General features: G+C 36.3%; 1 protein-coding gene and 1 pseudogene across 2 annotated transcripts; one reads left to right on the forward strand and one right to left on the reverse strand.

The window, feature by feature from the left end:
* Positions 1 to 537: 537 nt before the first annotated feature.
* Positions 538 to 27,715, reverse strand: MRPL42 (mitochondrial ribosomal protein L42). Of its 2 annotated transcripts, XM_029954943.1 has the most exons (7): positions 27,665 to 27,715; positions 25,863 to 26,023; positions 23,759 to 23,822; positions 21,808 to 21,892; positions 16,701 to 16,864; positions 9,419 to 9,534; positions 5,543 to 5,577 (listed from the first exon to the last, which is right to left on the reverse strand). In XM_029954943.1, exons 2-7 carry the CDS (start codon positions 25,930 to 25,932, stop codon positions 5,558 to 5,560), a joined length of 519 nt encoding a protein of 172 aa, XP_029810803.1. In that variant the 5' UTR covers positions 25,933 to 26,023; positions 27,665 to 27,715; the 3' UTR covers positions 5,543 to 5,557. The 2 variants fall into 2 exon arrangements, with proteins under 2 accessions (XP_029810804.1, XP_029810803.1); XM_029954944.1 differs by lacking the exons at positions 5,543 to 5,577; positions 9,419 to 9,534 and adding an exon at positions 538 to 708 and having other exon boundaries at positions 27,631 to 27,671.
* Positions 3,897 to 4,660, forward strand: LOC115303909 (annotated as a pseudogene).

Below are 27,715 nucleotides of genomic sequence, written 5' to 3' on the forward strand. Positions count from 1 at the left end.
TGACTGGTAGCCTTACTGATTAACATTATTGATTAACATGTATTTTGCATGTTATATGTATTTTATATTATATTGTTACAATAAAGCTAGGGAAAATAAGAAAACCTTAAGAGAAAAAACATTTATAGTGCTTAAGTACACTGAAGCGCTTAAGAGAAAATACATTGTAGGAAAAAAATTCTGTGTATAAGTAGACTGGTTCAAACTCATTTGGTTCAAGGACCAACTATAATTTAATTATTTCCTTGAAGCCACAAGAAAGAAAACATTGTAACATTTATTTTCTGGGTGGACCTCATGAGTTTCTTTTCAAAAGCAATTAAAAAATCTTGTGAAGGAGAACCATGCACATTTTTATTAATCATATTTATGCTACTAACAATATTTGGCTGATAGAGTAAAAATACTTAATCACAACTAGATACATAAAAATAAGTGGTAAACCTTACTATCTCAAAGGCAAGATAAGAGGAAGTAGGTTTCTGCATATAAGAATGTCAAATCCACAATTACCTAAGATATACAAAGAAACAGTCATTCTAATCTATAAAACGACATTTTATTATCGTTTGCTATGTATCAGTCAATATACTCAACTGCATTTTCTCAAATGGCAAATAAGACACAAGATAACACCTCTTTGATTCCTGAAAACCATAATATCATCTGTCTTTTGGAGGATCCAGTTTCCTACGACGTCTATGATACCTTGAAAAGAAGAAAACATTTAAGATATTATTTTAGTAAATGTTAACTGTTCCTGATAGAAAATTTCTATGATTAGTTTGCTGTTCCTCAGTACTAAATGAAATCAATGAAACCAAATACATATATATATTTACACTGTTAGAGATAGCCCAGATAAATATGTCATAATAGGAAGCCACATTTCCCCACCCTGGAAACTGTTTTCTACTAATTAAGCATTTTGGAAAGGATTTTGCAGCTGTTGAGGTTAATTTCAATATGGTAACCCAGATAATTAATCCATAATTAAAAACTAATACTTTATCGTAAAGAAACAGCATATCATGAACATGCTGAGCATGCTCTATCAAAGTTTTATTCAAAAGGGAATGTTTTCCCCTACATGAAGCCCTCTTAAGCTACAAAATTATATTTTAATACACAATAGGATACAATCAGTAATACATTTACAGAAAAATGTACAAGGTCACAAAAAATGAAATAAATGCAAATTAAAGGTGAAAAAGCTTTTACTTGTTTTTACAATCACAAATATTTAAAAAATCCTAACTTCCAACCCAAGCACAGGTGTGATGAAACAAGCAACATCAGGCATGACTGGTTAAAGTATTAATTAGTAAAACACTTAGGAAAAGCACTGTGGCAATATACAGCAAAAACCCTTTTAAAATATCATTACTTCTGACCTAGTAATTCCTCTTCTGGAAATCTATTCTAAAACACACAGAAAGAGGTTAAAATATTAACTATGTTAATACTAAAATCTATTAAATATTAAACATTAATATTAATCAAGGAGGGGAGATTACAGGATGCACATTTACACACACAGTAGAATTAAGAGCATATAAAAATAAGCAAACTAACAACAAAGAGAAATATGAAATGCATTGTTACCAGTGATGAACTCTGAGTGACTTTACCATGAAGAATTTTTCCGTTTGCTTCTTTGCATTTCCTTATTCTCTTTACGAGAATTTCTCCATAGAGTTCCTGTGTTTATGGTGATGAGTTCTCGTCAAAAATTCCCTTAAGGCCAGATTTTAACAAGTTGGCCTGAGTTATTTATTTACTTTTTTGCTAATGTGGAAATCCAATGTAAGGATTTCTATACCATAAATAGTAAGCTATGTATCTTATGCTCTTTAGTTGTGATTAAGGTATTGAAAGCATTCTTTTTGCTTATGATTTCATATGGGTATGTTTCCAATACATTGTTTTTTTATACTGATTTTTTGAAAATTGTAGACTGTTTTTGAATATTTTTGAAAGTTGTAGAATTATATATATATATATAGCACAAAATAATATACATATATTTTCTACATGTTCTTGTACATTTTCTTAAGGTCTCCAGTTATGTGCCAGATAATCAAGGTTTTACTAGTGCAAACCTGAAAGATGGTCTCTCAAAGCAGCTAGTTACCAGAATAGGGGTTTGGGAAGTCACAATTTCTTAGGATGCATGAATTTCAGTTTCTGCTATAATCACTAGCCAGAAGCAAGCACCTTAATTACAGGGTGCCCTTATAACTTAACATTCAGACCTGGACTCTTGAGAGAATTAAAGACCCACCCTATTAATAACTACCAAAACAGTTAAAGCAAGATTCTTCCTGGAAAACCAAGACATATTGTTACCCTTCTTAAATTACACAATGATTCATGACATCTGAAATGCCAGTCCATAGTTCTTATCGAGAGCAGAACTTTATTTCCTGGTCCACACTGCAGCTGGATGATCAAATCTGTGGGCTCCACGGAAAATATTTAAATAGTTATTTAAATAAAGTAGTGCTGCTATTCATATATTTATAGAATTGCCCTGTATTTTGAGAATTTAAAATTACTTTCCAAATCCTTACTTTCCATCCAGCCTTCTTTCAATCCTTCCATCCTTCTTTCTTTCAACATAACTTGACATCTGGTAGTGCTGTTAGCTTACTATCTGATTTTTTAAGAGGATATATGAGAATGAGGATCATTTATTCATTCATTTATTTTTAAATATGTGAACATCTACTATGTGTGAGGCAGCACTTCTAGGGGCTAAGAATTTTGTAGTACATAAAACAAGACAAATCTCCACCCTCATAAAGCTTACATTCTTGTGCAGGAGATAGAAAAACAAGTAAGTTAGCCAGGGAAGATTTCAGAAAAAAAAAACCCAAAGTGACCAAGCTAGTTTTGCTGATTCCAGCAAAAAGAGAGTTCTACATAGAGTGAACAGCAAGTACAAGGGCTCTGAAGGAAAGGCATGTTCAAGGAACAGCAAAAAGGCCATGTGGCTGGAACAGAGTGAACAAGGAAGAGAACAAAAGAAAATGAGAATGGGGATATAATGGAGGATCAGATCACACAGGTTCTGACACATAAGATCAAGGCCTTCAGCTTTTTTACTGAGTAAGATGGGAAGCTGTTGGAAGGTTTTCAATAGAAAAATTATAAGAACTAAGAAAAGTTTTAACAGGGTTACTTTGGCAATGTGCTAAGAACAGACAGTAGGGAAGCAAAGCAGAAGCAGGGAGACTAGTTAAGAAGTGACTTCAATAAACCAGACAAAGGATGGTCACATGGACCAGGATGGTGGCAGAAGGAATGGTGATAAATGGTCGAATGTAGTCACATTTTGGGAGACAGAGCTAATAGGATTTGCTGATAGACCAGATGTTGGGTGTGAGTCAAAGAGAAGAATCAAGAATGGCGCCAACATTTCTGGCCCAAACAGTGAGAAGAATGGAGCTAGTATTAACTGAGACAGGGAAGGCTACGGGAAAAGCTGGTTTGCGGTGGACCATCAGAAGCTCACTTGGAGATATATTAAATTAGGGTTACCTATTAGACATGTCAAGTAGACAGCTGGATATACAGTTCTGGAGACTGAGAAACAGGTCTTGGCCAGAGATCGAACTGGGAACCATTAGGGGTCCCTGGGTCGCACACCTGGATCACTCAGTCAGTTAAGCATCAGACTCTTGATTTCAGCTCAGGTCATGATGTCACACTTTGTGAGATTGAGTCCCTCATTGGGCTCTGCACTAACAGCTTTGAGACTGCTTGGGATTTTCTCTCTCTCTCTCTCTCTCTCTCTCTGTGCCCCTCCCCAACACAGGTGCTAGTGCTCTCTCTCTCGCAATAAATAAATGTTAAAAAAAAAAAGAAAAAGTAAAAGAACTGGGGCTTTGTAGATGCCACTACCCTGGAGCCACCCATGCTGCCCAACCACAGTCAACCCCACCATGTTGTTCAACATTGCCATGGACAGCGAGCCCTTGGGCTGCATCTCCTTCAAGCTATTTGCAAAGTTCCAAAAACAGCAGAGAGGGGCGCCTGGGTGGCTCAGTCGGTTAAATGCCGGCTTCAGCTCAGGTCATGATCTCACGTTTCTTGGGTTTGAGCCCCGCATCGGGCTCTGTGCTGACAGCTCAGAGCCTGGAGCCTGCTTCCAATTGTGTGTGTCTCTCTCTCTCTGACCCTCCCCTGATCGCACTCTCTCTGTCTCTCAAAAATAAATAAAAGATATTAAAAAACAAACAAACAAAAACAAAAAGAGCAGAGAACTTTCATGCTCTGAGCACTGGGGAGAAAGGACTTGGTTATAAAGGTTCCTGCTTTCACAGGATTGTTCTGGGATTTATGTGACAGGGAGGTGACTTCACATGCCATGATGGCACTGGCGGCAAGTCCATCTACAGGGAGAAATTGGATGATGAGAATTTTATCCTGAAGCACACAGGTCCTAGCATCTTGTCCATGGGAAACGCTGGACCCAACACAAACAGTTCCCAGTTTTTCATCCACACTGCCAAGACTGAGTGGTTGGATGGCAAACACGTGGTGCCTGGCAAAGGTGAAGGAGGGCATGAATATTGTGGAAGCCATGAAGCATTTTGGGTCCAGGAATGACAAGACCAGCAAGAAGATCACCATTGCTAACTGTGGACAAATCTAAAAAATTTGATGTGTGTTTTATCTTAACTACTAGAACATTCCTTCTGTAGCTCAGGAGAGCATCCCTCTACCCCCATCTGTCAAAATATCCTATAATCTTTTTGTTCTTGAAGCAGTCTCACGGGTTCCATGTTTCCTTACTGCCCTCCAAGTCTAGCTGGATTGCAGAGTGAAGATTCTGATAATGAAATAAAAGCTAAACAACAACAGCAACAAAAAAGAGCTGGGAGCCATCAGCACACAGAAGATACTTAAAGCCAGGCAACTGGATAAGATCACTAGCTTAGGAAATGGGACAGAAAAGGGAGAGAGAACCAACGACTGATCTTGGGCACTCTAAAATTTAGAGATAAAAGATGTGAAAAGGAATCAGTAGGAGAAACCAGGAGCATATCAACTTTAGTATATAAAAATAGTGTCAACGAAGCTGTTAAGTTTGAATTAATGAGAAAAGTAACAGATAACCCAAACACAACTATTAGGGACTCTGCAACATTGCTAAAATGATGTGTTTTGGAAAGAGTTCTGATGTTTTTCATGCCAACTGCGGAAGACTGAAAGGAAAAACATCCTGTACACATTTGCTAGCAACTAAGAGCACTGCTGACATCCTGGCTTCCTGAGTGCCGGCAACCCTGCAGGCCAACAGGGGACACTGCAGGGGCTGCTGTGCTGGGCAAAGCCACTCAGAGTCATGTCCTCAACAACGATTTACAAAGGAGATGCCTAATGCAAGTTGCTGCTGAGAATATGAAAAACAAATGGATGTGCATAATGGATATCCTTCAAAGGATATGTTCAAAGCCCCATGACTTCAGGTGAATACGATGTAATAGCTATGCTAGTTTGTTTTCATACCTGTAATATTATCAAACAGGAAGTAGCAGAAGCCACACGGTTATCTATTAAAATCAACCTCTGCACAAATGAATATAAAAATAGTCATTCAGGCAAAGGCAAAGCATAAGGAACGTAAAGTTCAATTTACCTGTGGACGCAGTGTCCTGGGTTTCCTCATCACCCACCTCCCACACTAAAATTTCAAACAGTTCTAGCACCCAATCTCAGCATTAAGCTCAAATCTAGGAAGACTCTTTGAATTGCCTTCCAAAAGTAAACAGGATCATCAGGATTAGGAAAAGAAAAAAGGCAATTCACAAATTTAACAGCAACAATATTAACTTTAGATCTCCAGACCTGAGATAATGTAATCACCAATGCCGCTGGGCTATTTCAGCATCGATCACCTGCAGTCACACTACCTACACTTCCAGCCCACCCACTCTACATGAGGCCATTAATGAAATGCATGTAGGCATAGGACTGAATGAAATGAGGCAACACCCTGGTATCAAAAGCCATTGCTGGCCTTGATTAAGAATCTGATAATAAGAAACAACTTATTCTACCTGTGACCCTCCTAAATAAAATGAAAATTGAATAAACCCACATAACTTGATAGTTAAACTCTGGGAATAAAACTTCTAAAAATATCACTGAGAAATTTACCAGTGGACAATCCCCAAAACTACCATAAATAAAATATTGTTTCAAAGAAAAATTGAACACCTTCAAGAAGCTGTGAACATATTTAGGTAAGACAGATTTCATCAGACAGCAACTGAACACCCACACACTGTATTAAGAATACTATATTAGAGATCATGGGGAAAACTACAAAAGATGTATTCCTGATGAAGAGAAAATCATCTAGAGCAGGAGATGTAAACAAAAAAATTACCCACAAAAACAAATGTAACGTTAACAGACACCCAGCCAACTATGTTTATATATAGTTGTGCTAACAGGGCAACAGCTGTTCAAAATGACTATGATCAAATTAAATTTCATGGAGAAAGTAAGCTAAGAGCAAATGGTAGAAAAATGAAAGCACCAAAAATCAAAGGTAACAGCATTTAAGATGGCTTGACTGAAATGAAAAGTCTGATTGGACAAAAAAGTAAAATCCAAAAGTAAAATTCTACTTCTAAGAAACCCACTTGAAATATAAAAACACAGATAGGTTAAAGAGGGGCATCTGGGTGGCTCAGTCGGTTAAGTGTCCAACTCTTGGTTTTGGCTCAGGTCATGATCTCATGGTTCATAAGTTGGAGCCTCACATTCGACTCTGTGATGACAGTGCAGAGCCTGCTTGGGATTCTCTCTCTCTCCCTCTCTCTCTCTGACCCTCCTGCACTCTCTCTCTCTCTCTCTCTCTCTCAAAATAAATAAATAAACTTAAGATATTACCAGCAATAAATAAGACTTCAGGGGTGCATGCATGGCTCAGTCAGTTAAGTGTCTTTTACTGTTCATGATCTCACTGTTAATGGATTCAAGCCCCACATTGGACTCGGCACTGATAGTATGGAGCCTGCTTGGGATTCTTGGTCTCCCTCTCTCTCTGCCCATCCTCTGCTCTCTCTCTCTCAAAAATAAATAAACATTTAAAAAATTAAAAATAAATAAATAAACATTAAAAGATTTCATCAAGATAAAGGTGTCAATTCATCAAGAAGCTATATACAATTAATAACACAACTCCAAAATATATGAAGACAAACAGAATTGGGAGAATAGAAGAATCCATAAATATAGCTATAGATTTCAATACTACTCTAATAATAACTGGTTAGATAAATAGAAAATTAATAAGGGTACAGAAAACTTGAACAACACTACCAGCCAAATACCTAATTGATATTTTTAGAATACTATCAGCAACAATGGCAGAATATACAGCTACTTTTCAAATGTATGTGAAACATTCACTAAGACAGACCATAATCTGGGCCTTAAAAGAAATCTTAATCAATTTAAAGACTGAGATCATATAAAGTATATGTTTTGTGATCACAACAGAATTAAACTAACAGAAAATTTTCAAAATATTTAGAAATTAACTCACTTCTAAGTAACCACCCCATGGGTCAAGGAAGAAATCATAAGAGATATGAGAAAATATTCTGAACTAAATGAAAGTGAAAACATATCAAAATTTGTGGGATGCAGCTGACACAGTGCTTAACAGGAAATTTACAGCATTAAAATATTAAATTAAAAAAGAAGGCAGGTTTCTAAACAATAAGCCATTAGAAACTAGAAAAAGAACTAATTAAATCCAGAGTAAGCAGAAGGAAGGAAATAATAAGGATCAAAAATAGAAAACAGAAAGACAATAGAGAGAATCAATTAAACCAATAGAGGCTAGTTCTCAAAAACCTCAACAAAATAACAATACGAGGAATAAGAGAAGTGACATCACTACATACTAGTGTACTAGTGTGTATAATAAAAGAATATTATGAACTATGTGCAAATAAATTAAATAATTTAGGTGAAATGGGCCAAATCCCTTGAAAGATACAAACTACCAAAGCTTCCTCAAAAAGAGAGAAACCAAATAGCCCTATCTGACAAGTACAAAAATTGAATTTCCAGTGAAAAATCTTTCCACAAAGAAAATTCCAGATCTAGATAGTTTCACTGGTGAATTCTAACATTAAGAAATAATTACCTATTCTACACATACTCTTGCGCCCCTCTACAACAGAATTTTAACAAATCAAATCCAAACAATACATTTAAAAATATAACACATATCATGGGGCGCCTGGGTGGCTCAGGCGGTTAAGCGTCCAACTTTGGCTCAGATCATGATCCCACCATTTGTGAGTGGAGAGCCCGGCACTGAGCTCTGTGCTGACAGCGCAGCGCCTAGAGCCAGCTTCGAGTTCTCTGTGTGTCTCTCTCTCTGCCTTTCCCCTGCTCACACACTGTGTCTGTCTGTCTCTCCCTCAAAAATAAGCATTAAATTAATTAATTAATTAAATTAAATTAAATACCATAACCAAATGAAGTTTAGCCTAGGAATGAAAGATTGGTACAGTTAAAGTCATTCAATATAATTCTTCATATGACTAAAAAAAAAGAATGATCATCTTAATAAATACAGAAAACAGAATGTAACAAAATTCAACATCCATTCGTGATCAAATCGCTCCATACCAGGAAAAGAAGGGATTTTCTCAACCTCATCTATAAAAAGACCCATACTGAACATTACACTTCATGTTTAAAGACTCAATGTTTTCCTTCACTAAAACTGGAAAAAAGGCAATGATGTCCATTCTCAGCACTTCTATTCCATCACTGTACATAAGATCCTAAGCTACCCAGTAAGGCAAGAAAAAGATATAAAAAGCATACAGATTGTAAATGGAGAAGTAAAATTGTCTTTACTCAATGACACATGAACACCTACATAAAAAATCCTAAGGAATATATTTAAAAAGCTACTAGAACTCTCAAGATCACAAGAGACAACATCAATAAACAAAAATCAATGATATTTGTACAACAAATAAAACTGTACTACAAATAACAAACCTTGGAAATTGACATTAAAACCCAATACTATTTATAAGAGCATTAAAACTATGAAATATTTGAAATAAGTTTAACAAAAAATGTAGAATATCCATACACTGCAAATAGTGTACATAAAACACTATTAAGTGAAAAAATTTTAAAGACCTAAATAAATGGAGAAATACAATATTTTAATGGATAAAATGATTCGATACCACTAAGAAATCAATTCTACTGAAATGGATCTAAGACAAAATGCAATCTCCTTCAAATCCCAGCAGGCTTTTTTAAAAAACTGATAAGCTGATTCTAAAATTTATATGTAAATGTAAGAGACCTATGATTGTTGAGAGAACTTTGAAAAAAGAACAAAATTAGAGGACTTTACCTGATTTCAAGACTTCCTTAAAGTGCTTTAGCCAAAGCAGTGGTATTAAGACAGACAACGGAACAAAACAGAGTCCAGGATCTGCATGTGTTGTCGACTGAGTTTCAACCAAGTTGCTAGGGCAATTCAGAGGTGAAAGTATATTTAACTAATGGTATTGGAATATATATGCCAAAAATATGAACCTCCACTTATGCCTCACACCATATATAAAAATTAACTGGGTAGCTCAGTTGATTAGGTGTCCGACTTCAGTTCAGGTCATGATCTCACAGTCTGTGGGTTCAAGCCCTGTGTCAGGCTCTGTGCTGACAGCTCAGAGCCTGGAGCCTGCTTCAGATTCTGTGTGTGTGTGTCTCTCTCTGCCCCTCCCGCACTTACTCTCTCTCTCTCAAAGACATAAAAAAAAATTTTTTTTTAATTAACTGTAAATGGATAATACATCTAAATGTTAGAGCTAATTATAAAACTTCTAGAAGAAAGCACTGGAGAAAGAAAGTCTTAGTGACCTTGGATTAGGCAAAGATTTTTTAAGGAGTATCTAAAAAGCCTGAATTAAAAGGAAAAATTTGTAAAGTGGACTTTATCATAATTTTAAACATTTCTGATCTTCAAAAGATACTATTAAAGAAATGAAAAAGCAAGCCACACAGAAAAATATTTGCAAGACATATATCTCACAAAGGACTTTGATCCATAAGTTTTATACCATAATGAGACAATTAATCTGCTTTTTAAAAATAGTCAAAACCTTTTTATAGATATTTCACCAAAAAAACCCCAAACAAACCCCCACGCCTCAAACAGAAACCCTCCCAAATGTACATATGGCCCATAGCACGGGAAAGATGCTAAAAATCATTAGCAGTAGGGAAACATGAATTTAAAACACAGTGAAATATTACTACTCTCCCAACAGAAGGACTAAAAGGACTAATAATACCAAGTGTTGGGGAGGGTGTGGAACACCAGAACTGTCAGTAGGAATAAATAATGGTTCAACTGCTTTGATGGTTTCTTATGAATTTAAACAGGTCCTTAGCCTATGACCAACTAATCCTACCCTAGGTATTTACCCAAGAGAAATGAAAACATGTCAATACAATGACCTGTATTTGAACATTTATGCAGCTTTATTCATAATAGCCCAAAACTGCAAAGAATCCAAAATGTCCATTAACTGGTGAATAAGCAAACTGTGGTCTATTAATAAAAGAGAATATTATTGAAAAATAAAAAGGGATAAACTACTGGTAACACAATAACAAAGATGAATCTCACAAGCATTGTATTAAGTGAAACAAGCCACACACAAAAGGCTCCAGACTGTATAATTCCATTTACATGAAATTCTAGAAAGGGCAAAACATGAAATTCTACAAATTCAGGAAATTTTAAAAAGTGATAGGAAAGAGATGAGTGACTGCCAGGGGTGGGGATTAAAGGGAAGACACTGACTGCAAAAGAGCATGACAGAACTTGCTGGGTGATGAAATAGTCTTTATTCTGCTTGTGGTAGTAATTATACAATTGTATATAAATTTGTCAAAACTCATCACAGTGTATACTTAAAACCAGTGTATATAAATTATACCCCAAAAGAATTTATCTAAGAAGAGATGCTTTATGCAGTATTTAAACCATAGTAGCAGAATATATACTATTGAAGCTTGAAAAGATGTGAGTTCTTTGTGTGCAATCTTTCATTTATGCATGTGAGAGGGTTATCATTTTTTTAATATTTTTACATTGTAGTACTTGTTTTGCTTGTTGGTGGTGTTTGCTTATTTAATACATTCTGTCAAGGACAAAAATTACATGCTGGGTTTTTTGGGTTTTTTCCCCCTAGGGAGTGTGTCTTGGGTTTTTTCCTTATTATTTTACTTTTTTTTTCCCTCTTCTTTTTTTGGTGGTGGGGGTGGTTATGTTTAAATGAAGTTGCTTTTACAGCACTAAAGACTTAATCATCCATTTCCTATATAAAAGGTAGCTACTTTTTTGCATGGACCTCAAGTATATTGTAGTATAGAGGTGGAATTTAAGGAAAGGTATTAAGCAGGCTGTGTTGTAGCTTATGGGCAAGTAATAAATTATATCATGTATCTTGAATGTATCATAGATAAGCTGTTATATAACGATCGCCACTTCGGATAACTGTGAAATTAGGTGATTAACTAGTTGGTACTTAACCTTCTAATTTCTGTATAAGTCTAATTACATGAAATAGAAGTGGGGGTTTTGATTTTTTACTTTGCTTTTCTGTTTGGAGTTTCATTGTAACTACTGTATTGTAAATGACAGAAAGTAACTGCATATGTTAAAAAAATAAGTTGTGTTATATTAAAAAATTTTTTTTAATTAAAAAAAAAAAGATGCTTTAAAAAAGAGTTAAGAGGAAAACTATTAAGTAAAAGACAATATTAATAATTGTCATTACTATATTATCACTGAGCATATATTACATGCCAGGTGCTTAAATTACATACTTTATCTTAAAACCACCATTCAGTGTTTACCCAAAGCATATGAAAATACTAATTGTATAGGTCTATGCCCCCCTATGTTTATTGCAACATTACTTAACATATCCAAGATATGGAAGCAACCCAAATGTCTATGTATATACAGAAGAGTAGATAAAGAAGATGTGGCATATATATTCCAATGGACTATTACTCAACCATAAAAAAGAATGAAATGTTGCCATTTGCAACAACCTAGATGGATCTAGAGGATATACATTGCTAAGTGAAAGAAGTCAGAGAAAGAAATACCATATAATTTCACTCATTACAGGGAATTTAAGAAACAAAACAAATGAACAAAGAAAAAGAGACAACCAAAACACAGATTCTTTAAACACAGAGAACTGATGGTTACCAGATGGGAGGTGGAGGGCGGGGACAAACAGATGAAATAGATAAAGCAGACAGAAGACTGCATTTATCATGATAAGCACTGAGTAATGTACAGAATTGTTGAATCACTATACATATCCTGAAACTAACATAACACTGCATTAATCCTACTGGAATTAAATTAATTAATTTTTAAAAACCACCAGGCAAATTAGGCATTATTTCCATTTTCTTTAATAAATCAACAGCTAGTACCTAGCAGAGGGAAGAGGATTTGAGTAAGTCCAGCCTCCTTTCAAACAATGTTGTACACTCAGAAAAGAGTTTTACTTTACTAGAGTTTAAAAAAGCACAGTATCAGGGTGCCTGGGTGGCTCAGTCGGTTAGGCGTCCAGCTTTGGCTCAGGTCATAATCTCACAGTTCATGGATTCGAGCCCCGTGTTGGGCTCTGTGCTGAAAGCTAGCTCAGAGCCTGGAGCCTGCTTCAGATTCTGTACCTCCCTCTCTCTCTGACCCTCCCCTGCTCGCACTGTCTCTCTCTGTCTCTCAAAAAACAACAACAACAAAACATAAAAAGCATAATATTCAGTATAGAATGAGATAGGTCTATTCATATAAGAAGAGTTCAATAGTGCTTACCTGTGGGGTACAGGACATGTGTAAGTATAAAGAAAATTTCTATTTTACACTTTAAAATAATGCATTGTTGAAAAATAAACAAGCATTTTATATCTGTTATTAGACACTTATTTAAAAAGATACTGTACACCCAATTATTAAATTCATAATGGGTCCCAGTCTTTTGATTGCCATAACCTAAAAATTGTGAAATATATCATAAAATATCCTTCTCTACATGTCTAATGTTTAAGAAGAGCTCAATGACATCTAGAAATCAACACCTGAGAAATGGCTTACATTAATCCAAAATATTTAGATAGCAAATAAATAATAGGTGAATGATTAGTCATCATACCTTAGCTTATTTAAAATTCTGAAAGATGATGCATCACACAAGGACAAGGCCTATAGGTAAAAATTTTCTTCAAATATATAAGCTAGTATCTGAAGTTTTTCTGCTGAACTATCAGGAGAGGGGAGCCTGGGTGTCTCAGTCAGTTAAGCATCCAACTTTGGCTCAGGTCATGATCTTGCAGTTTGTGGGTTTGAGCCCCACATTGGGCTCTGTGCTGACAGCTTGGAGACGGGAGCCTGCTTTACATTCTGTGTCTCCGTCTCTCTCTGCCCCTCCCCACTCGTGTCTGTCTCTCTCAAGAATAAACATTAAAAAAAAATTAAACTATTAGGAGAGATATTGGGATAATCAGTTGCATCTAATTAAAATCTGCTTACAATTGCACAGAGCCTAGTAATCCTGATGGGAAAAGACATACCATAAGATCAAATTAATTAGCAATCAAAAGCTAATTAGCAATAATTACATATTAAGATAAAATATAGGGGAGATACTAGACATAAAAGTATGAGAATAACATTCATGGTTTTAAGATTCTGTAATGGTTCTCTTGCCTTCAATTTTGTCCTCTTCAAGTGCCCTTTAAAGAATTTTCATAACTATACTGATTTTGTTAAAGTTGGTGAAAGATTACAGCAGTATGGAACACGCAGGGAGAAAAGAGGTAGTGAAAGCCATTACAGAAGAATTTCGAGATAGGGCCTCAACTAAAATATCTGGATAATGAGACAAAATAAAAAATAAACATGAGCGACATTATGAATCATGGAAAGAAATCTTAGAATACAGTAATGACTTAGAAATGGGGCTAAGAAATGGTTTATTAATTTGTTTCCACTTACCCTTAATTATAATTACAAAGACAGGAAAAAACTCAGAAAGAGTGTAGAAACAAAGTGGGTAACAAATAAGAAAAGAAAAACCAAAGAAGAGGATATAAAACAGAAGCAGGTTGGGATGCCTAAGTGGCTCCGTCAGTCAAGTGTCCAACTCTTGATTTTAGCTCAGGTCATGAGATCACGGTTGTGGGATTGAGCCCCACATGGATTTGGGATTCTCTCTCTCCTCTCTCACCCCCTCCCTCATGCCCTCTCTCTCTCAAAATAAATAAATAAACTTTAATTTTTTAAATGTTTATTTTTGAGAGAGAGAGAGAGAGAGACACGGAGTGTGAGCCAGAGAGGGGCAGAGAGAGAAGGAGACAGAATTCGAAGCAGGTTCCAGGCTCTAAACTGTCAGAATCACGAAGCCTGATGCCAGGCTCAAGCTCACAAACCGTGAAAGCATGACCTGAGGTGAAGTTGGACGCTTAACCAACTTGGCCACCCAGGCGCCCCAAAACTTAAAAAAAAAAGAAAAAGAAAAAACAGAAGCAGAAATTGAAAAACACCATGGTGGCCAAAATACTACAAATCTCTTCTTAAGAAATTGACACAGAAATATCACAGAATGATTATTATCATATACAATATCACATTATAGAATGATTATTAAGAGAGGAGCTGTTTTAAGACAGAAAAGAAGAGCTGTGTTTTTGTTATAATGAATTTAAACTTTGGACAAGATACCTAGTTTGAAATTTCTACGAAAAACTGGGAATAAGATCAAGGAAAGAAAAAAATATATAATGGAGCAAGTTGCATGTCATCTATATAATGAATGTAATTAAAGCTCTTAGAATGACTTTCAGCAAGACACGGAGTATGAGAGAAAGCCCCAACGAATCTCCAACTTAACTAAGGAAAAGGAAGGACCTTCTAAAGAGAAACTAAAAAAGGAAGCCAAGCTCCAGATCCATACATTCATTTGCTTTCAGAATTGCTCCCTACCAGCTGGATCCACTGCACTCAGACTCGGTATGTCAACAAGGGGTTCATCTTTCTCACTGTCAAACCTGTTTCCCCAAGGGTATCAATGGCACCAGAATCCACCCAAACGCCTCCGTCTGAAACCTGACAGGCCACCTGTCTCTTCCCATGCCTAATCAGTGACCTAGTGCAGTGTTAATTAAAATTTGTTTATTTTCCTCCTTCCTCCTTTTATCATAGTTTTTTCTTTTATTTTCCCCCTTTCTATTCCCATTGCTGGTCCCTTCATTTAGATCTTCAACAAATTTCACCTAGAATATTATAATAATAGTTTCCAAATAGGTCCCCCTGACTCTAAGCTTTCCATATACCACCTTATCCAATAAAGAACCCAGTGAATGGTTTTTTTTTAATGTTTATTTTTGAGAAACAGAGACAGAGCACAAGGAGGAGAGGCAGAGAAAGAGGGAGACACAGAATCCGAAGCAAGCTCTAGGCTTTGAGCTGTCAGCACAGAGCCCAATGCAGGGCTCAAACTCAGACTGAGATTATGACCTGAGCTGACATTGAATGCTTAACCCACTGAGCCACCCAGGTGCCCCTCTACCAACACTTAATGATTTTTTAATCCATAAACCTTTCTTCTTAAAATCTGACAATGAAAATAAAATCTAAACTCCTCAGCACAATACAAAAATCCTTCATAAGACCCTTCCTATATTCCCTCCTATTCTGGATCCCATCCATGCTGAACTACTTGCAATTTCCTTCCTCAGCATTCTCTCTGACATCCTCTTCTCTCTGCCTGCAGAGACTTTTCAGCCTTCCTCATGGCTAACCCCTGACCATTCTTCAAGGCTCAAACACTCGATTTTGTTTATCTTCTCCCCTGACTATAAACAAATTACAAATAAGGATTGTATCTGTGACCTCCCAGCACTTAGTAGAGCAGGTAGATATATGTATATTCATTAATTGTGTAAGCATGTCCTGTCATAAAATGTGCTCAGTTACTGAGTGACTGGTAACTGAGTAAGAACAAAGTTCGCTCAAACATAAATGATTAAAAACAGTCACCTCTTAGTTTTGGTAGGGAGTAAGGTAGATATAAAAGAAAGAAGAATCAAAAGGAGAAAAAAAAAAACTAAGGCCAGAGATAGACAGGAGGTAAAAAAAAAAAATCCGTGTAATAAAGTCTGAGTACTAGCAAAGAGAGGGACAACGGCTTCTAAAAGAACTAAGGACCACATACACTGCCCAATCATTTGCTGTACCCCAATTTTTTACATGATAACTTGAAATCTGTTAAATAAACAGATAAAGGGCCAAGGACAAAATTAATTATTTGGCAGGAGGATGAATAAAAACAATATAGCAAATGACTGTATCACAGAATAGAAAAAGTTTCAAGAATTCTTCTAAAATGCACTGAAAGCTTAAATTCCCCCACTAAAGTAAAAGAAAAAAGTACTATGTCATTTCAGCTACACTATATGTACACCTAAAAATACAATTTAGTAGGTGATCATACTGGATGTTAATTTCCTCATGCAGAATACAGTCTTGGAAGTTTGTTAATGCAAGAAAAGTTACGTATTCTTTTAGTCGTCGAGTGGGAGTTAAAGGAAATAGAACTCACTGTCCACGAGGATACCAACGGTGCTTAGTAGTGAAGAACATTTTGCTAAGTTGTTCTATCATAGGTCCTTGCTCAAAGTGTTCATTTTTTTCTTCTAATCTGGATTTCAGCACTTGATCATGTGTTTCTTCATTATTATTCACAGGATCTGGCCGTGGGATAGGCTACAAAGTAATAAGTAGGAATGTTAGCCAGCCTTAGATTGAGCTTACAGTACAACAATTACCATATTCAGGCATCTATTACAGTAACTCAAGGTACATAAGTAAGTTTGCAGAACAGGATTTCACTTAGTTGCATTAATCATTAAAGAAGAAATATTTTTCCTCTCATATCAAGTTTTGGGTTTCTTTTCCAATAATAAAGTTTTTATTTAATGTTACTTTCCCCCAATAATAAAGTACTTATTATCCTGATTTCTATTTCCTAAAACTATAAATTGGACCCATTATTTTTTAACTTAAAAATTTACAGTCTCAGGGCACCTGAGTGGCTTAGTCGGTTAACCGCCCAGCTTCAGTTCAGATCATGATCTTGCCATTTGTGAGAGTTCGAGCCCCGCAACGGGCTCTGTGCTGACAGCTCAGAGCCTGGACCCTGCTTCCGATTCTGTGTCTCCCTCTCTCCTCGCCCCTCCCCCACTCATGCTCTGTCTCAGTCTCTCTCAAAAATAAACATTTTTAAAAAAGTTTATAGTCTCTAACCCTGCATATCATTAAAGTGAAATACAATGAAAAACATATTTAAATTTTTTTTAAGTTTATTTTTGATAGAGAGACAGAGTGCAAGCAGAGGAGGGGCAGAGAGAGAGGGAGACACAGAATCTGAAGCAGGTTCCAGGCTCTGAGCTGTCAAGAGTCAGGCAGCTCAAATTCACAGCGTGAGATCATGACTGAGCTGAAGTTGTACACTTAACCAATTAAGCCACCCACGCGCCCCACAATGAAAAACATTTCATTGAAATGGTAATTCTTATATCCAAAGGAAATTTTAAAAATTTCAATGTTTTCATTTATGTGACTGAAAGGTCATCAAAGGATGCTTTATGGTAACTTGAGAAGTTTTTTAACCAAAGATATCATTTACTAAAATCTTATCTCCTCTACAACACATTATGAGTGATATGACATATTCCCATCAGTAATAGTAGCTCATTAAATCCTCAATCACGGTCTTGTGGGACGCCTGGATGGCTGAGTTAGTTAAGCATCCAACTCTTGATTTCAGCTTATGTCATGATCAAATGGTCGTGAGGTCGAGCCCTGAGTTGATGGAGCTCTATGCTGGGTGTGGAGCCTGCTTGTGATTCTCTCTTTCTCTCCCTAAGCCCCTCCCCCACTTGTAAGTGCACTCTTTCAAAAAAATCGTTTTGGAAAGTCATGCATATTTTAAATATTAAATGATACTGTATGTATCACAAGGTGGAAACATTGCCTTGCTTTATAAATACCATATGTATGCATTATAGTATTACAATACAATGAAAATCTGAATTTACAACCAGAAAGGAAACAATTCAAACATAAAAGTCTTCACATTCATACACTATTAATGTCAACTACAACATTCTACCATTGTATAATATTACAGCACATACTTATATTTATTTGATATATGCACATGACAAAATAAGACTTCTTTAAAAAGCAATATAGGGGCACCTGGGTGGCTCAGTCGGTTAAGCCTCAGACTTCGGCTCAGGTCATGATCTCACGTTCATGGGTTCAAGCCCCGCATCGGGCTCTGTGCTGACAGCTAGCTCAGAGCCTGAAGCCTACTTCCAATTCTGTGTCTCCCTCTCTCTCTGCCCCTCCCCACTCATGTTCTGTCTCTGTCTCAAAAATAAATAAAACATTTAAAGAAAATTTTTAAGCAATATATAAAGGTATGAAGGTGACACAATTGACTTAGTACTAAAGAAATGCAAAGTAACAAAGATTATTAGTGAGAAAGAGAACAGGAGCCAAGTCAGAACCTTGACAGAGTACAGAATGTATTCTACAAAGGATATCAAATATTACAAGTAAAGGAAAGTAGGTAGGAAAACACAATAGGGATAAGCTATGGATCTTGAGAAACCAGATTATGAAACGCCTTCAAATTAGCCTCACCAGTAACAATTTGAGGTAAGTAGAAATAAGGAACCACTTACTTAGTGTAGGAGGAAATAAGGAAGTAGAATAATAAAAGAAGTTAAGGACTTGAGCTTTGGTCTCTAATTCCGCCACTTACTAGCTCCTGACCTTGAACAAGTTATTAAGCCCTTAATTTCCATTTCTGTAAAGTCAGAGAAATAATATCTACCCAATAAAGCCTTGATGATTAAATGAAATAATAATATACAGTATGCTTAGGTGTCCCTAGTACTTTTTTTTTAGTGTTTATTTTTGAAAGAGAGAGAGAGAGCATACACATGAGCAGGGGAGGGGCAGAGACAGAGGGGGGCAGAGGATCTGAAGCGGGCTCTGCACTAACAGCAGTGAGCCCGAGGTAGGGCCCAAACTCACGAACCCTGAGATCATGACCTGAGCCAAAGTCAGATTCTCAACTGACTGAGCCACCCAGATGTCTCTGTCCCTGGTACTCTTAAGAGTTCAGTAATGGTTGGTAGCTACTAAGATTTCTTTTAAGGCTTCAAACAGAAGAATTTAAATTAAATTTATAATTTTAAAAAAAAGCTCTCCTTAGACATTTAAAGTAATTTCAAAGGATCATTATGCATATGTTAAGTAAAATATTAGTATCTTTGCAAGTTACTATCAGACCCTCAAACACAGGGGTAGAGCCTATAATAGTTTTCTTTCCTTTAGGTTCCTATACTTGCTGCTAAAGATTAAATGTTTTTAGTATTATCAAAAGTTAGGTTGTTTACAAGTGGTAATGAATGTTCATGGTCTTTCTTCCTATTCCCAAGCAGGCTCGACTCTAATATATCACAAATTCTCTCTGCTTTCTGTGATTAAAAGCACTTCTTTTCCAGGCACATAAATAAAAGACATTAGAATTAATGGATTCTTCAAAGTCTATACTAAGCGCCTCTGGCTGACTCAGAATCGATTTTTAGGTAGAATCTGATCTCCTTGATCAAAATTCAAAGAAAGGATATGTGAATGTTTCAGTAAAAGGGAAAACTAAAATAAAACTGAATGTCAACTTTAAAGAACATTCAGAACTATCATCCTGAATTTCCCTTGTTTCTCTTAAGGATTTTCAAATTTGACTTTTGAAATTTGCCACTAAATCAGCCACTGAAAAGAACTGCCTATGAAAACTACAAAGCTAGAAATTGTTACGGAAGAGAGAAAATGGTCAGGCTATGCCAACAAGGAGCTAATAGAGACATGTACTTCCCCTGGAGGTCCAGTAGTAAAAGGGAATAGGGAATAAAACATCAACTACTTAAAAAAATTGCTGGCAAAGCAATCACCCCAGGGTCCAGCCAGGTTTCTGGTGGAGCCAGAGGTGAAGGCAAAATTCTGAAAGAAGTTAACATGATGAGAGATTTTAATGATAATGTTAAGTTCTAAAATACAGTGGAAAGTTTTGAGATTTAGAAAAGAAAGGAAAAGTGTCAGTCTCAGGGACGTAAAAAACCATATATGGATGAGAATCTGATGTTGAGAAATGACTCTGCAGTCATGGTCTTGGTAGAACTGCTAAACAGAGATAAAGCACATAACCAGAAATATAATTCAAAATAACAACAGAGGAGAGCACAATGTAGCATGAGCTGGAGCCTTTACAAGCTAAAGTCAGTGACTTACACCTATTTTCTAGACACACATTGCCCCAAAAAATGAAATAAAAGAGGTACTGGATTATCGCCTATGATATCTGGCTAGAATATAAAGCAGTATAAAGTAGGCAGACGAAATGGTGAGGTAAAAAAGGTAATAAAAACTAGCAAAAAACATTAATCTATTAATCAACCAGTATTCTGACCCTAATGATGATTTTTAAAATAGGTACAATTAGATGCATCACAGCATGATTTGAATTATCTAATTATTTTCTCCTCAAAAGGCAAACCAGACATTATCAAATATGTTAAAAAGAAGGCTTAAAAACATGGGAGAAAGCATTTCAAATAAATATAAAATAACAAAAAGACTTGGGTCAGGCTAAAATAAATTGTATTGAGGGGCGCCAGGGTGGCTCAGTCGATTAAATGTTCGACTTCAGCTCAGGTCATAATCTTGCCAAGGTGAGTTGCAGCCTCACATAGAGCTCTGGGCTAATAGCTCAGAGCCTGGAACCTGTTTCAGATTCTGTTTCCCCCTCTCTCTGCCCCTCCCCTGCTCACGCTCTATCTTTCTCTCTGAAAAAAAAAAAAATTAAAAAAACTTTTTAATAAATCGTACTGAAAACAAAAATAAAACCTTCTCTACTTAGTGCGTGGCTTTTAAAGAACTATGGAAAAAATTAAACTAGTCCTTAAAATATATGCCCATGTTGTCCCATTAGAAAAAGCTAACTGGAAAAAAAAAGGAAATTCACCAAACATTAAAAGGATTATTAGAACCAATTCAATATAAAAAGTATTCTAAAATACGGTGTTTCATGACTTATGAGATCACAATATAAGGTAATATGGGGCAATGTGTTTTATAAATTTATACTGAAAAAAAAAATCTACCAGATGTTAGACCAGAAAATTGATGTTATGATTGCATTTAAATGACTCGCTTTGTGTACAGAAAAAAGCTTTTAGAGAAAGAAGATGGAAAAGAAATGAGAAAAATTGAAATAGTAAAATTAAAAAAACAAAAAAGATCTTAATCAAATAAAGGAAATCAAAGTTCTATTCTCTTTGGATCCTGTAAGGAAATATGAGTATTTTTTTTAATGTTTCATTTATTTTTGATACAGAGAGAGACAGAACATGAGAGGGAGAGGGGCAGAGAGAGAAGGAGACATAGAACCAGAAGCAGGCTCCAGGCTCTGAGCTAGCTGTCAGCACAGAGCCTGATGCGGGACTCGAACCCACAAATGTGAGATCTGACCTGAGCCGAAGCCAGAGGCTTAACCAACTGAGCCACCCAGGCGCCCCTAGTATGAATATTTCTAACAGCAAATTAAAAATTACAAGAGGTTTTCTCATACGTACTTTTGTATGTTCGTATGGAATGTCCACAGAAGGGTGGTAGCATACTATGGTCCTGCCATCAGATGTCAAAGCAAGCTCTACTTTGCTAAAAAAGAACGATGTTTTGGAAACAGAGTTATACAGTATTCAAGGCAGAATGATTTTTTCAAAGATAAAAGTAATTAATCCTAAACCCCTAAAGAATGATGCTATGGTACCTAGAACCCACATCCTGGAGGACAAGTCAACCACCCCACCAAATATGTCAGCTTAACCACAACAAACCTGTAATGCGTTACCCACTAGTATATCTGAATTATTCTTCAGATTATTTATTTGCAGACTGTCCAAATCCTTGGAAGAGATCTTCATGTTTACTCATCACCATTATTAGAACTTTTTTTCCTTATCTAAAAACTACCTTCAAAAAGCTGTAAGAAATACTTGGTTGAATTATTAAAGCTAAAGATCAGCTAAGTAAATAATCTTCAAGGCAAAGGATCACCTGAATTTCTAACCATAAAGATTGTAGTTGAGCACTTTTTTAGTGGCACAGTACAACTCTAAGAAGCCTCCCATAGAATTCTAAGGTCAAATAAATTTGGTAATTACTGAATACTATCCCTTTCCTCCATTAACATCTCTCAGAAAAACACATTTGGGGCAATATTCCTCCAAATAGTTTTTCCAGGAATGCTCTGCCTAGATCTCATTCAGGTACCAACTGACCAAGCTAGTTTTTCAAAGACCATAACAACTACTATCGTACTTAGATCCATATATATTCTAAAGAGAACAAATTTCAGCTTTCATTAACCTTACGTGTTCTCCACACCTCTGTAAATTTTTAAGTCTCTAGGATTTCAATACCAAGCAGATTTGAACCAGAGCGGCAATTAAACACTACAATGTATTTTAGCTAACGCAGCATAAGGGATCAGGTTGTTTCACCACGATTTTAAGATGGAATAACACGACTATAATGAACACTGAATCTATCAAATGATTTTTGATGAAGAACAGAGTTTTACATAATACAAAATGCTGGGGCGCCTGGGTGGCTCAGTCAGTTAAGCCTCCGACTTCGGCTCAGGTCAGATCTCACATTTGTGGGTTCGAGCCCCGCGTCAGGCTCTGTGCTAACAGCTAGCTCAGAACCTGGAGCCTGTTTCCAGTTCTGTGTCTCCTTCTCTCTCTGCGCCTCCCCCTCTCATGCTCTGTCTCTCTCTGTATCAAAAATAAATAAAACATTAAAAAAAAATTTTTTTTTAATTTAAAAAAAGGCTTATAAGACTGAATCTTTTCAGGTTTATAAAGTATTACCTATTACTTAGTCTAATCTCATCACTATTTTAGTACTTATACTTACTAAATATACACTTAAAACTCAAACTATAGCGTCAAGAGGGAAAAACATATATTTTTACTGAAATTTGCAATAAAAACAACACAGCTTAAGAAAATATATTGCGGTTTCTGTACATCAGACTCTTCTGCAGAGAAAAAAAGCCAACATCTTATTCATGTTATTCCTAGTTCTTAGCGCAGTGACTAGAATTTATTCAAAACCTAATAAACTGTGACTGCATTAAATTATTTGTAATTTAGGATTATTCAACATCAAACAAAAGATAAATAACTGCTTAAGCTAATAGATATGAACCACAAGAGAAAAAAACTATAAAAATTAACTTTTCCATAAAGCTAAGGAATGTTTTGGAATAAAAGATAGTATTTCTGACATGTCTGTCTTACAACAAATTAAGTATTCACTGAAACACAATGATAATGATTTTTATTTAAAACATTTATAAGCCCAGATACTGGGTAAATAAGACCAGTGAAATAATTTTTAAACACAAAATTAAAGGAAGAATAATCAGAAAAGAAAGCAGAAAATAACAAAAGGAGGGAAAAAATTAAATCAAATAAAACAGACTGTTATTTTTTTCAACTGAATTTAAATACATACCAATTATAGTCATCTGGAAGAGGAGAATACGTTGATTTATGACAAACACAATATAAAGCTCCATCTGCAAAAACCCCAAGCAGTAAAATGGATTTAGTTAACTTCAGCATATGTTCTCACATAAATGTAAAGCTGGTGTCACTCATTCAGCCAACATTTATTGCATTTACTAGGAAACAGAGCTGTACTTGAGACCAGGGATTCAACAAGATCTATTCCCTGCTTTCAAAATGGGTACAAGTCTGGTGAGAGACAATTCTAGCACAAACAAACAATTCCAGTCTAAACAATAAGCCCTGTTAGGACGGGTAAGCACTGGGAGTGGGGCACACTGACAGTTTACGAAACAGGACTGTGCTGGTTTAAGAATGCCTTTCCAGAGGAAATGATGCCTAAAGTGCTCTGAAGGATGGAGGGAAAAGGAGGAGTTAGTTGGTAGGGGTTGAGCACAATGATCTTTGCAGAGAGTTACAAGTACTAAGGACCCGAGGTAAGAAAGAACATGAAGTATTTAGGTATTCTAAAAAACTCTGTTAAATAAATAAATAAATAAATAAATAAATAACTTTTATGAGACCAAGTGCACAGTTCACAAAGGGGGAGTGTTAAGGATGAAATACAAAATAAATTGTTCAAAATTAACTTTTCTTAAACAAAATGCTCACATTTCAGACTAACCTCAGTGAGGGCTAATTGCTCTTTCAGGACATGGACCAGGGAAAAATGGATTAGGTCTGATTTCCCATCAGCTGGGTTCTAGTCTGGGCAAAGGGGAGGATAAACAGCAGAGGACTCTTCCCAATTCTCAACTAAAATTCTCCTAAGTAATCAAGAGCAGACTAGAGTTTTGTTTTGTTCTCATTCTGATCTTAGTTTATATCTAAAGTCTCTTCGCAATCTCCTCCTCCATTTACTTGGCGTATTACACTTCTACTCAGTTTTTACCCTAGTCTTCAACTCTTTCCCTCAACTCAATAAACCAATGTTCAATTACAAATTGCAATAAATAAGAAACATGAAGGAAGAGATTAAGGTCAGCTAGAGATGTGTAAAAAAGTTGGCTAGCATAGCTAAAGATGAAAATACAAACCTACTGTAACACTCTAGGTCTGTTTTAGAAATGGAAGAAGAGAGTTCACAGACAGAAGAAAGGAGCATAAAAGCAAGACCAGTTGGAAAATAAAACTTTAACAGTCTATTTATATGGGTCAATGTTTTGACTATCAAACATGTATTAATAGGCTTTGAAGAAGACATTAGACCATCCACATTTCTTTAGAAAAGAAAGGTACAGATTATATATTATATAAATTATAAAATTTTAAAAGTAAGCTCTTTGCCCAACATGAGGCTTGAACTCATGACCCCAAGACTAAAAGTTGCATGTTCTACCCACGGAGTCAGCAAGGTGCCCCTATAAATTATAAACATTTTATGTATTATAATATATAAAATATTTTTATATTATGCATAAATATATTTTTTAAGTGGCTCAGTACATAGAAAACACAAACTGAAATCAAAACTATTAGCAATATTATAGGATGGAATTGTAAAGTTGCCCTTTATTTACTAATTTTAAGTACTACTAAAAAAGTAACATGTAAAAACAGAGCAAACGTAAGTGATTCAAACCAGAGAAAGTTCCTCTTTGTCAATCCCTCACTTGCCCTCAGCTAAATCTCAGTAGTGGCCTACACAGATAATGTTTTGGGTCCACATCTTTTACTCTGTACTTACACATACACATACACGCATATATGGTAGGTCATCTTTAAAATGCACTAATGGGATCATACAATAGATAGTGTTCTGTGACACACTTTTACCCCCTCCTATTTAGAGATCTTTTCATGTTGGTAACGGCTGTATGATATTCGTAGTAAAGATACGCCATAATTTGTCTATCCCCCGTTGGCAGACATTTAGACTTTCTCCCCTTTTCCATTATTGCAAACATTCCTGCTATTAAGAGGCATATACAATAACTAAACACTTTTTTGGAGGTTAATAATGAAACACTTTAAATTTTCTAAAGTGAACAGGATTTCTATAATATTTGGAAAATTTCTAACTTTTTAAACATTAAAAAAAGAAATCTCACTTTGAATCGGAAAGAAATGTCTCCAGAAAGTTCTGTGTGATATTGCCCGTTTCACTGCTGCTAATACCATGGTGACTCAAGAGGCTTATCAGGTGGTGTGAAAGATGATCTGAAGAGAAACTGCTTTTAAAATCTGCTTCCAGGCATACCTACTTTCATCCCTACATATAAGAGATAAAGAAAAGTTAATGCTACCTATGGTAAATCAAAGTAGTATAATATACGAAACACTGTAAGAGCAAGATTAAATCCGCTACTTAGAACTACAGTCACAAGAACAACTTTCAAACAACTTTCAATTTCCATGTGATATAGGACAAAGAACATCACCAAAATAGAAGACCTAAAGCCTTGGAAGGATGTCCATTATTATTTTTCTTAAATGCAAACTTCTCAGCACCTAGTGTAGTTCTTTCCATTTAGTGAGCGTTCAGCAAATGCGTAATTCCCCTTAGAAAGTCACTCACACATGCTACACAAAGGGTCCTCCCTCGTAATATTAATGTCTGTGTACAGCCTCTCAAGTGCCTCTCGCAAGATCTTACTACACCACTTGAAGTTGGATTGTTTCTGATTAAATAGTAAACAAGTCCTATTGTGGGCCTATTAAATACTGACTAAGAGGAACACATGTAGTAAACTCTCTAAAGTCCCAAGTAAAATTTCACCCTCTCATATGTACACAAGGTTTTTTAACTTTCCAAGGTGCTTTCACTACCATTTTACTCTAGTGATCAGGACAGGTATCTTTATTTTCATTCATGAAGAAACTAAAGCACAAAATTTAAGTGATCTGCTTACAAGGACTTTACTATCACTCACTTATAAAACTGGGAAACGTTGGACCCTTTGTTTCTTCCAAGGTAAAATGGGGGAAAACAACCACAACCTCCTCCATGGCCTTTGTAAGTAAATGACTTCTCACCATTGCCACATTCCTTGTTTTTTATTTAGCCTGATAACTGTTGGTCTCCTTCCCCCAACAGTGATCAAATGGAATCAGGACACAGGCCGCACAGTCTTATTAGATGCGGGACTAAACTACGCAGGGCGAGTCCTTGCACGGTCCATACAGGTACACTACTTTCCCTGAGTCCATACACTGTGGTTTTTTTGTGTTTTTTTTTTTTTTTACAGCTTACAACCCGTTTCCCTATACATTATATGCTCTATCACGTCTGTGAAGTCGGCATCTCCATTTTATACATTGAGAACCGAGGCTCAGGGAGGTCAAGCAATTTACCTGCCCACTTGTACCGCTGCTTTATAGATGGCATGCACGGAACACAAGCCCATGTTTTCTGACCACAAACCAAGGAACAAAATACCTGGGGGCACATTAGGTCCCCTCAATCCGGGGCAAGTACACCCAGCTGGAAGTCACATTACTCACTCCGGGGAGACAAGTTCGGATAGTAAATTCCTTGGCCCAGACTTCAACCCTGAAACAAAAGCTGCGGAGAGCCTTGGTGGACACGCGGTCTGAGGAACAGGCTACCAGGAGCACCGGGACTAGGACTCAGAGACAGATCCAAAAGACTTGGACTGGGGGGGGGGCGGGGTCCCCAAGTGACCCACCCAGGGACGAGGGAAGCCCCTCAAAAAGCACACGGCCATATGCCAAACCTTCTGCAGGACGGACCGTGACTGGTGATACCAAGTTTATCCTACCGCGAACGACAGGTAGGTGACCTCAATATCTCCCCATAAAGCTTCTGAGCCTGCCTAACTTCTAGAAACTCTTTAACCGGAGAAGGTAGCAGTTTACCTGAAAGCAGCTCACCGCGGACCCGCCATCTTACCTCAATCCGGGCCCTAGGAGACACCGCTTCACGCACCTCCCTGACCCGCGG

This window comes from Suricata suricatta, chromosome 10 (assembly GCF_006229205.1).
Source record: "Suricata suricatta isolate VVHF042 chromosome 10, meerkat_22Aug2017_6uvM2_HiC, whole genome shotgun sequence".
NCBI classification, from domain to species: domain Eukaryota; kingdom Metazoa; phylum Chordata; class Mammalia; order Carnivora; family Herpestidae; genus Suricata; species Suricata suricatta.